Consider the following 12,824-nt stretch of genomic DNA (forward strand, 5'->3'; position numbering starts at 1 on the left):
AACTCGATACAAACACTACCTAAAATCTGCATCGTATTACAAAAGTTTTGATTTAATTTTGTAAGTTTTTCTACAAAATAGTTCAACAAAGCTTAATACTTTCAGAGTTGGAGTAAACCTACATTGATATGACTATAGTTATCTGATAACTATAGCTGATAAATCTGATGTTTTTCTTACTTATTACCATTTTTGTACTTTTAGTAAGATGTTAAGTTTTACTTCACGCATTTGACACAAAGTTTATATTTATATCATTAAAAAAATATAAGCTGTCAAGAAACATCACGGACGATATGTATCGTTTCAAATATTTTTGGAGCATTTTAACTGAAAACATATGGTGCATGCATAATATTCGAAGCTAGAATTGTCAGCGCCAGTGTTTATAAATAAAATATTTTTTTTTATAAATTTCATAAATAAAATTCTACTAATGAGTTATTTAAATGCTCACTTTAGAATAAAAGTAATGAAATACTGCATTTCCAGAATGGATCCTATATATTTCCTTTAATTTGAACTCTGATTCAGTAGCTGGAATGATGATAAAGTGGATCGACAAAGTTTCAAACGGCAAAGTGCAGATATTAAAAAAAGAAATAACTGTACTGGATTGGGTCTATGCACTACTCTACAGAAGACAAAAGAGGTATTCAAGAAGTTACGAAGAAGAATGTGAATAATTAACGAGTTGCTTGAGAAATTACAGATAATTGGAAGCAGAGGCACGTTATGAAAGAATAGTTTAGTACTGCAGTTGGAAAACTACAAAGTAAATAGAAGGAAAACAATGAGAATATGAGGTGCGCTCTTTTAATGGACTTGCTTTCTGGGAAAATACTTATATATTATGTACTCATATATAATGGAATGCTAATAACAGCACGTTTACACTAGACGAATCATTTTAATATTTGAATAAAATTAAAAATATCCGAATAAATAAAAAAATTAAATATCATAACCATTCATAGAACTTGATAAAATGTTTATTGGAACTTGGTTTTGTATTTTCAAAAATGGAAGTTTTAATTTTTAACATAGTTTTCATCGTTTGTTAAGACTAGAAGATTTTCAATCGCAATGTATTCAGTTTACAACTCTGCAGCTTATCAATTTAATATATTTGTGATTAAACAATATGCAATTAATAATTTAAGATAAAATATTGAATGCTAATAAGGATGAAAATGACGTATGATGCATTAGGAACCTCGTAAAAAATTTATTGAAAACAGGAACTTTTTTCTAACAATAAGTGTATTTGTATCAATTTTCTTATTCTTGAAATTGTCATACTTTGTAAATTAAAATATGGTCAATTTTCGTAGAAAATCTAATGTTTTACATGCAATTGGTAAATAATCAATTTTAGCCTTATTTATACTCTCTTATAAGTTAGCTAATTTCTGTGAGACAACGTTATACGTTAATGAACTTTCATGAAGTCTCATCGCTTCTTAATAATTTTTAAAATATTATTTATATATATATATATATATATATAATATATATATATCTATATAATATAAATTATTGTGAAGCTTCTTACAATGTAAAACCCATATTGTTTTTAATAACTCTTTTCACCAAACAATGAACATTTTAGTGAGGGAATATAGAAGTTTTATAAAATGAATAAAATTCTAATAAAATATGAATTTTATTAAATAAAGTTGTATGGGTTATCTTATTAAATATTCACTTTCCTGCAATTTTTAACTGCTTCCGAATGCAAATTCTCTTATGCGTTTATGCGCCTCAATATAATGAACGCGATTAAATTATTCATAGTTTTAAATATGGAAAAATATGCATGTATTGAAAACATACAAAAACTACCTTATTATTTTACTACAGTAAAGCTCAATATTCTGATGTACCGTGCAAACATACTTATTGCTAGTCTACTGTAACGAACGCTGCGTTATTTACTTTTTGTATTAAGATTTTTGTTTACATGCACCATAGTAAAAATGGAAAAAAGTGTTACGTTATGAAATATGTGCATATAACCTTACTATTCAGCCGAAAGTGGGCAAATAGCATAGATTTTTGGGCGATCATGTCTGACCGGAAAACGTATATTCGTACTTATCGCAAGTTATTACAATAAATTCACAGACAAGTTGCGAACGGACAAAAATTAATACTTAAAACCAGTTCAGATCAATATTATGTAATTGTAAATTTCTTTGGCGTATGTAGAAATAATGCAACTTAAAGGAAGCGAAGGAAAGGAATTAAGATCTGCGTGGCACAATGATTTCCAAATTACGATAAAAGTTCAGAATGAGAGAATAACATTGAAAAGTATAGAAAAGCTAAATGATTAAAATTAAAGCTAGCTTTGAAATTTCAGCTCGAAGTATTTGAAAATGCAAAACGAACACTCAACCTTTTTGTGTAGAACAGCAAAAAAATGTTTTTCAAAATATAGATTGAATTTTTCATCGATTTTAGTAATTCCACTGAATTTATTGTAACTATTCATGTAAAAAGAATGAAGCACAGGAAAATATTATACAATAGTATTGAGTTTTCTGCTTCTTTTTAAATTGGATGATCAGGCATGAACTGATTTGATGGAATACATATAATAGAGATAACTTATTGCAGAAAAGTAAAATGATATTGTGCTTCAGTTTTAAAGATTGTATCTTAACAGATATTGCTGACTGCAAGACTGAGTATAATCAACTATTCCATATTTATTTTAAATAATTAGAGTTAGTTGGAGATATAAAAAGGTCAAAGTCGATAATAATAAATATAATTTAAATATGAACACTTGTACTATTTTCTGTGAAAATATTATTACATTGAACACCTAACAGTAGAAAACAAATATTGATAAAGTACTTTATATAAAATATAAACGATTAATTAAAATACGCGATTTTTCACGATTTAAAGTTTAAACTTCCAATCCAAGGCTTGCAAAATAGTAAAAATTACTTAAGGGGACATTCTAGTGTAGAGGCATAAATTGTAGGTCACTTTTAAATCATTGTAAAAAAGTAATTAATTTTTCTATAAATCATTTCTCAACGTTACAAGAGTACAGAAAAAATGAAACCCAAAAAGTTAATGATTTTCAAAATTAACTGTTGTTGAAGTGAGGACTCCTTTTAATTATGAATATTTATGCCTCTACACTAGAATGTCCCCTTAAGTAACTTTTACTATTTTGCAAGCCTTGGATTGGAAGTTCAAACCTCAAATCGTGAAAAATTGCACATTTCAAATTAATCGTTTATATTTCATATAGAGTACTTTATCAATATTTGTTTTCCAATGTTAGGTGTTCAACGTAATAACTATTTTTACAGAAATAGTATAAAGTGTTCATGTTTAAATTATATTTAAAATGATTGACCTTCGACCTTTTTCATATCTCCAACTAATTCTAAATTATTTAAAATAAATATAAAAAAGTTGATTATACTGAATTTTGCTGTCAGCAATATCTTTTGAGATACAATCTTCAAAACTAAAGCAAATTATCATTTTTACTTTTCTGCCAAAATCCAAAATGAAAAAATGAGCATTAATCTAAAAAAAAAATGTCGCAATGGCATATACTAGGGTTAAGTTAAAAAAAATGCCAAAATGCCGACTATTTAAAAAAAAGTATCACTTTTGACTTTTACGAATTTTAAAAAAGTAGTAAAAATTTAAATTTAGAAATGATGCTACTATATGCCAGAAAGAAGCCTATGTAGAAGATTCTCTGAAATTTTCAAGTAAATCGGTTCAGTAAAATTCGAGAAATCGTAGGCATCGTATTGGAAAAGACAGTTTTGAGAAAAACGCATGTAACTTTTTGTAAAAGAAAGGAAACAAAGTTTTATCATAATCAGTTGTATCTCCAAAAATAATTTATTTTTTAACTTCCCGTAGGGTAAGTTATAGTAATCGCAAAAAAATCGAAAATGAAAATTTTTATATATCTTTACGTTTCAGAGGTTTCTGAACATTTTGGCATACCTTAGAAAAAATGGATGTATGTGTGTGTGTGTGTGTGCGTGTGTGTATGTATGTGCGGATACAAATTTTCGTCGACGATTTCGGGAACACGGATTAACCGATTTGAATAATTCAAAAAACATTCGATTCGTATTGATAAGGAGACGTGCTGATTAGTTTTTGGCGAAGGCAGGTCTAGCCGTTCCGGAGATACGGGGCAAAAAGTGCCGAAAACGGTAACTCAGTTTTTAAGAGAAGGGAGCGTCCGATTTTAATAATTCAAAAAACATTTTACTTGTATTGACAAGGTAAAGAATTGATCAAATTTTCATAAAGGCAGGTCTAGCGGTTTCGGAGATCTAACAAAAAAAGTAAAAAAAAATGCTATTTGGCGGTCAAAAATGATCATTAGACATATGCACATCAAATTTTCAGATATTTTATAGAGATTTTAACAATAAGTATAAATTTTGTTTATTTTCTTATGGGTTCCGTATCAATGTTTACCCGTTAGACAGCGACGCCGCGCTTACGCGCTTTATATTTTGTCTCTATGCAGTTAAAGCAGTACGATTGCTTTGAAAAACAAGTTCAGATCTTCCAAAATATGTCAAAATAAAGAAAACATTTTTTTTTTCAAAAAAAAAATTAAAAAAAAATTTTTTTTTAAAAATTAAAAAAAAAATTTTTAAAAAAAAAATTTTTTTTTTTCAAAAAAAAGTAATTTTTTGTCCAATTTATAGTTTCTCAAAAATCTTATTTTTTTCGAAGTAAATTTTTTTCAAAAATGTTAATCGTTTTTAAAAAAAATAATAATTTTTTGTACGGGAAGTTCCAGCAATTTGCCTTAAGGCACAATGCCCTAATTGCCTTAAGACAGAATTCCACTTACAGCTAGTTTTAAAATCCTTTCGTACACATTCTTAAATAGTTAAACTTCAAAAATATGAAATAAAAGAAAAAATAACTAAAATACTTCCTTAACCACTTTTTCACTGAAATAAATTTTATACCCCATTTTTGTATAAAATGTAATAAAGATCAAATAATGAAAAAAATACTCACTTGAATCCTTTCCGCATAGTAGACCAGACTGGCAAATATTACAATGCCCAGCACCAAGAAGAATACAAGTAGAGTGAGCTCTTTCGCCGACGCCCGGAAGGTCTGTATGAGAATCTTGAGGCCGGAACTGTGCCTGGTGAGTTTGAAAAGTCGCATGATGCGGATGATGGAGAAGAATTCGAGAATGTCCGCATTCTCCAGATGCGACGCGAACTTCTGCAGCCCGAGATCGATGTAGAAGCTTAGCGTCGCGATGTAGTCAATGATGTTCACCGATGATTTCACGAACACGCATTTGTTAGGCGATGAGATGAATCGCACCTGGAAGGGAAAAAGAAACATGTGCTTTACATAATTGGAGAGATTTTTTATACTCTAACAGAATTCAATGAATAATCTTATGTGAATAAAATCTACTACTGGAAATATGCCAGGGTAGTGTGTATCCCGGAAGTAAAACTCTAGTGTTAGTATAGTACACTAAACAATATGAGTTTGTTTAGTTCCTCAATAATTTTTTTTTTACAATAGTTAAATAGCAATCAGAAAAAAAATTCTATAAGCTATTGTGTTGATTATTAGAAGTCCAGTAACAGTATTGGAATTCTATATATATGACATGACGGAGATCACCCCAGTGGGTTACTCCATTTTAATGCTTTAGATCGAAGGGATGCTTATTCTTCAATCTTCTAATATATAATGCTTGTAATACGGGAAATAATGTGAGGCTATTGTGGTTGATGATCTTGTCATGATGAATTCCACTTCTGTTTTTCACTACCTCCTGGACAGTATCTATTCTTATTTAAAAATTAGAATTCCTCGACGATAACTACCCGGCCAATCTGCTATTGATAAGGAAATGCATTGCAAGCTATGCATGCCGCGCGCTGATCTTATGCGATTCATGGTTGAGTTGTATTAAATGCATCTTCGAGTGAAATATACCATTCAGCATGGCAATATATAATATAATTTTATAAGCATAAAGACAGTAATCATACTATAAAAACCAAACAACATACATCACAACCAACTTTCGGAATATGTTCAGAAAATTTGAGTGATTTTCCGTACTAAAAGCTATATTATTTATCCTATGTCAAATACAAATTACATGAGCACTTGTTTACAAAGATTGTACTTAAATATTTATCAGCAAAGTTGGAATAACTATTAATTTATTGTACAAGAATTGTACAAGAGTGTACAATTCCTTTTTTACCTTTATATGATTTTATTATCTTATTTTTTGCACCTTTGCCAGCGAAAAAGTTTAGTTTTTCCTTTTTACTCCAACCACATGTGATCTTTTATAGAGATTATATAAAAAATCAATTAAATCTATGATAAAACTTACAACGCATACCATATCAAAACAATTAAATAAAGTGAATTAAAATTTAAATTTCAACAGTTTGGTTGTAGAACAAAATAGTATTATAAAATTGACTACTTTACTCTATCAATCAAATTATAATGACTATATCATAACTGTATTCAAATTTTAACTGTAAATATAATATAGGAAGTTTAGGAAAACAACGTTCAGTTCACATAATAGCTTATTGTGAGGATATTCATCTTGAAAAACTTCTACCACAGGCTATCAATAACAGTATTGAATTTCCATTTTATTATATATATTTTTTCATTGAATAAAATATAATTCAGCTATACAACACAATTCGTAATAATAGTTTGCTCATTAAAATAAGTTAATTTTATTAAGTTGACTAAAATTATGTGTTGTGAAACATCTATTTTAAGAATTATAAATAGTAAGAAATTGAAAAAACTTAATAGGGTTTTTTAACTTTATGAGATAGTACATGAGTAATCGTAGAAAATATTACTGTTTCAACTATATTTTAATTTGTTTGTCATTATTTTCATAATCTTATCTGACAATTTGTTTCTCCGCCTATTCCATTTAAATAGTTGAATTTATAAATATTGATAATTTTAAACCTCTTTGGGAAAAGATCATAGAAATTAATTCTATCTCCTAAATAAATCAATAACTAGTGGGGTGTATGGCATCGTGCCTTAAGGCAAATTGATGGAACTTTCCGTACCGTAACTAAATGTTCGAGAAATACTGAATGTTTTCAAATAGATTATTATTAATATTGTAATATTGTCTAATATTTATAAGAATTATATAAACTGGATTGCAAAGTTGAAATTATTTGTTTAAAGTATATTAGAACTTTCAGATTTAAAAATAAAATCTGATTTATTTTCGATATACAAAAATTCTTTTTTTTTAAAAAAAAATATTTTAAAACAATTTTTTTTACCAAATCAATTATTTTGTTAAAACAAGCAGAAAGTTCTTTGAATCATTTAAATCGGACGCTTAGTTCTCTCAAAAACTGCCATTTTTTTAACATTTAGCTCTGTATCTTCGAAATGGCTGGGCCAATTTTGCAAAAAACTAATAACCACTTCTCCAAATCATTACTAATTGAATATTTTTAGATCATTCAAATCGGATACCCCAATCTCTCAAAAATTCGATTTCTATTTTCTGCACTCTTTGCTCTTTATCTCTGTAACTGCCGGACCTGCGTTTGCCAAAAACTAATCAGCACATCTTCCTATCAATAGGAATCGAATGTTTTTTGAACCATTCAAATCGGTTGATCCGTGCGCCCGAAAACGTGACCGAAAAATTATATCCTTACACACACACATCAATTTTTTCTGAGGTATGCCAAAATGTTCAGAAACCTTCAAAACGTCGATAAATGTAAAAATTTTCAATTTCGATTTTTGGACGATTACAATAACTTACGGGAAGTTGAAAAAAAATCTATCTACCTAATTCATAACATTTTCAAGTGCATTTTTCCAAATCACATTTTGTCGAAATTATACGTTACCAAAAAATCGATGATTATTTGTGTAATCCCGCATGTACAGAAGCATTTATTTAAATTGTAAAAATTCTCATGATTATGTGTATTATTGGTCATCAATACATAATAGTATATTTTATGATCATAAAAATAGCTCAAGTTTCCAAATTAATTATTTTCATTTATAAATACTAGTAAGATCAATTTAACAAGTTAACCGTGTAAAACTAATAAGAGTCAGGAGAACTTATATTTATACCTTTCAAAGAAAAATCTGAACATGAGTTAGCTTTTATATACGTTTCTATATCCCTTTATAATTGGCCCAGTCAATTAATTTTATAACATTAATTAGTTCCTCGGCATAGCGTGAATGGTTTCTTTTATATATAGAATTTCTTCGCCCAAGTGTATTTTTCTATCCGTTCTATAAACCCCGATGTGCAAATATAAGTATTGATTTCGCTTCGAAATGAAAGAGCGCAGAAACAAATACCTCGTTGATAAAATATTTATCGATGGTTTTATTAATTTTTATATGTAACACGCAAGATTATGTTGGTTAAGGTCTGGACTATGTGATCCGTCAAATCTTGCATCTTAGTATGTTTGCATTAGTAAATGCGAGTAGATGCTGGTAAAGAAAATTTAATAGTAATGATCAATGAAAACTTAATATTGTAGTGTTATGATTTCATGATATATTACACAATTTTTGCAACATAAAACTAAAAATAATTAGCTTACAAAAATCATTTAGTGAACTGCCTGACAGCTATTTTTTTCCCTGAGATGTTATTATGGTTTATAAGTTATTCGAGGACGCCGATTTCGAACAGAACAGCTTGCTAACAGCTTTAGTTTTTGAGATATACCAATGTGCTTCTTTTAAATCATTTTATTGTATGCCTTTTAAATTTTGTTCATATAATTTTTGTGTATGGACAAGGACTGGATAATTTTGTCGTAAGCCCCAATAATCATAAAAAATTCGAAGAATTTTATAATTAAAATATGTATGGATATTTATAAGTAGGTACATGTATATATTTTGTGTGTATAATTTTTATAACACAGCTAACATGTCTTTCAACAAAAAAAGGTTTCGATGATTTTTTCTTAAAAGTGTCTTAAATTCTTTGTCTCAGAAATACAGTTGAAGATTTCAAAAGTTGAAAATTAAATCTCATATTAATTTTTTTCCTTCTTAAACTAAAATTATTTATCTTAATTTACAAGATAGTTATTCGGTTATTCAAAAAGTTAATCAAACAAAACATTATTTTTGTCATGCCAATTTTATTGAATATACTTTTAATATACCTTCATATAACGAATCGACTTTTATATTTTTTCAAAAGTTTTCCATATAATATGGTTATACTGAACATTTTAATTAATACGTCACGTATGTTTAACTTTGACCATCGAAGTTAATTATCTGCAAATTTCCACTCTATCGCCAGATTTAGGCCGAATTCACCCATGAATTTAAAACTTATTATGTAAATATTTAAATAAACGATAATTGAAGCGCATACTAATAATGTATAACAATAATTATCCACATGAGTCATAATTTTAATCCAAAGATAATCAAATAATATTATAAATAAATTTTACGTTAGGACGCTTTTACTTTTTACTATCTTCGTAAAAAATATTTAGTTTTCAGTTTCCGTATTCAGAAGGAAAATCTTGGTTATTACGGTTACTCTTAAATTCGTAAGAAAAGCTATAAAAACGTATTTAACCATTAATTTCAGGGTTATCTTATATATAAAAATGGATCGCAAAATGTGTTGGTAAGCGCATAACTCAATAACGCCTGGACTAATTTGGCTAATTTTTTTTTTAAAATGTTCGTTGAAGTCCAAGGATGGTTGTTACGGCGAGAAAAAATCGAATAATTGCCAGGAAAACCCTAAAAACAACCCTTTTCTTTTTTAATCGAGTAGGCAACGAACTTTGTAGAAAAAACAATGTTCTATGTCATGACATTTTGTGTAGTTTTTGATAATCTAATTTTTAATATATAAGGTTGTCAAATATCTCCCTTCCGCTTTTTTTCTCCAAGACAAAAGAGATATTTGACAAGTTAATATTTATACAGACATAGAAATCTCTTTCCATTAATTAACGAGCTATATTGGCAGCCAAACACATTGATGTAAATGAATTAAATTTCAAAATTCAAGAACAAATTACCGGCGAATCAGTTGATTCGGCAACTAACCAAGACGATCCACCGAAGTTTTTAAACTCGCTGAATTTGGTAGGATTGTCACCTCACAATCTTCAATTAAAGGTTGGATCGGCAATTATAATGTTGCGAAATATCGACCAACCGCGCCTTTGCGAGGGCACAAGGTTAGCGATAAAAAAAACTACCAAACAACGTGATGGAAGCAACTATATTGAAAGGATAGTATAACGCAACGTGCATCCCAATGATTCCGACTAAGGTGCCATTTGAGATTAAACGACTACAGTTTCCAGTGCGTTTATGGTATCATTAAGTGTTTGTGGTATTAATTTGGAAATCCCATGTTTCTCACATGGAAAATTGTACGTTGTCTGTTCCCGTATAGGAAAACCATCAGATTTGTTTGTCTATGCGCCAGGAAATCAAACAAAAAACATCGTTGATCACAAAGCACTACAATGAAAATTGAACTGATTTTTGAAGTATGGTTTACATGATTAAAATTACTTACTTTTAAATGCTTATAGTGTTTTATTTAATTTTTTTTAATTCACGCCGAATTATTACCAGGGTAACGGTTCTGTTCAGGATAATTTTTTGCAAAGAATAGAAAAAAGGTGGAAACAAAACACCGCCATATTGCACATTTTTTTGACAGGACAAAGTCTGTCGGGTCGGCTAGTTTGTTTATATAAAAAATGCTTTTATGAGACCAACGATTCAATTTATTTACATAATTTGATTTTTTTGAATTATTTAATTTAATATAATTATTATATTTGTAATATCAAATTTTTAATCAATATGCGTATAATATAGAGGTATTTACCTCAAATAAACCGTTAAACTTTTCTCTCAATGGAGTAAATTATTATTTTTTCTTTTGAACTTTTTTTTACTCTGTTTATTCAACAATGACTTATAAAATATTATTGTATCTTGACTGCTATCTTAAGAAAACAGAGTAAATAATAGATTTAGTTTGTCACATCATTTGCTATATAAATTCCTTTAATGCATGTGATGACTACATAATTCTTTTTCTTAATATGCTTCATATTTTAATTTATTGCAATGTGTTGTATTCATTATTTAATTACGAAACAATTATATTTTTTGTGTTCAAATTATTGTTTAATAAGCAATTTTCTCGTAAAATACATAAATGAATAATCTTACACCTTTGATTACTAATCATATATTAATATGTGCAATAGCTTCTTGCAGCATCTATCAACATAATTCGTTTTTGCTGAATCTAATTATTTGACGAATGACATAATTATAAAATTTGCAGTTTTTTGTAAAGTAGATCCCATCAGTATATACTTTTTATAGTGTAAGTATATTTAGATGTCTCTTCTTTGATAACTCAGATTGTTAAGTTATATTTTAACATTTAAACTGTGTTGTGTATAAAACATTGATTTGTTGTTATAATTTATTTATTTGTTGCAAGTTTCTATTACAATACTGATTTGTCACTAAGTTGTACTTGATCGAAGATTGTATATGGTATATGAAAGTGAAAGTAAGCTCGATCCAATAATGCACTACCTTCTCGTCGGGGTAGCAACTTTCCGGTACAAAAGCTTTATGTAAAGATCGCAGTCTTCATAGCCAACACAATAATATGAAAATACATCCGAACAGATAGATTGATTTGATAACATTATGAATAAATAAAAATTAAGTACTTACCAGAATTTCGACCGTGAACCAAGCATTGCATACGCATTCGATGTAGAAGAACGCCACGTGTGCGTTCGTGTGCGTTTTGTCTAAGACCCAGGCCAGACTGTGATTGGCAGTTTTCACCGTAAAGTTTCGTATAACGGGTACCCTCATGTCTGGGTGTGTTTTGAGGCAGAAGGACAGAATAGAGACACAAATGAAAAACACAGATATCACCCCGATTATCTGAAAGAAAAAAGACAAAATATTTACAAACACATTATTAGCTAATGATTTTTATACACTCACACGTTAATTTATATATATATATATATATATATAATTAATTATTTAATTTACAATTGTTGTAAAGAGTTCATCCCAACAATGGACTTAAACCATTTATACCTCATTTAGAAGAGATTGCTTCAGAAAATTTTAGGCCACTATAAAATATTGAAAAAAATTTAATATAAGCTGTTAGGATACAAATAAATATTAGTTTTTTACTTTTCTATATTCACTTTCACGTTTTATCTAAACCGTAAATGATACAAAAAGAAACTCGAAACATTTCTATTCAGTATAAATTTGATAAGTTTTCGAAACACGCAATGAAGAAATTATAATGAAATTAAAATTTGTATGAATATAGTGTATAATTGAGTGTTTGGCTATGAACAATTTTTATTTTATTTTTGAATAAATGTTTATGTATTTAATTTGCCATTCAAACACTGATAATTATCATAATATGCTTGAAATAATGTAGAAAATGGTAAATACACACACACGAATATATATATATATATATATATATATATATATATACATATATGTGTGTGTGTAATCATCTTTCACACTTTTACATTTATAAACAAAAATTTATGAAAATAACATCATATTGTCCAGCAATATGAAAAAAGATTGCAGAAAACCTAAAAATTTTAACTGTTCTTCAAAATTAGTAGTTTATCTCAAAGATAGGTTATATAAAAATTTATTAGGATTTAACGATTTTGACTTTCGATTTTTCATCT

The 12,824-nt window shown here is 28.2% G+C and overlaps 1 protein-coding gene across 1 annotated transcript in view; it reads right to left on the minus strand.

Annotated features, from left to right (window-relative positions):
- LOC113375308 (potassium voltage-gated channel protein Shaw) overlaps positions 1 to 12,824 on the minus strand; it is a 315,710-nt gene that overhangs the window by 46,823 nt on the left and 256,063 nt on the right. Inside the window, exons 6-7 of the mRNA XM_026615246.1 lie at positions 11,812 to 12,030; positions 5,038 to 5,358 (exon numbers count right to left, since the gene is read on the minus strand). Of these exons, the coding sequence (XP_026471031.1) occupies positions 5,038 to 5,358; positions 11,812 to 12,030 (540 nt within the window). The remainder of the gene's footprint in view (positions 1 to 5,037; positions 5,359 to 11,811; positions 12,031 to 12,824) is intronic.

This window comes from Ctenocephalides felis, unplaced genomic scaffold, assembly GCF_003426905.1.
Source record: "Ctenocephalides felis isolate EL2017-DRISC unplaced genomic scaffold, ASM342690v1 CF-g0.4_SCAFFOLD_01886, whole genome shotgun sequence".
In the NCBI taxonomy this organism is placed as follows: domain Eukaryota; kingdom Metazoa; phylum Arthropoda; class Insecta; order Siphonaptera; family Pulicidae; genus Ctenocephalides; species Ctenocephalides felis.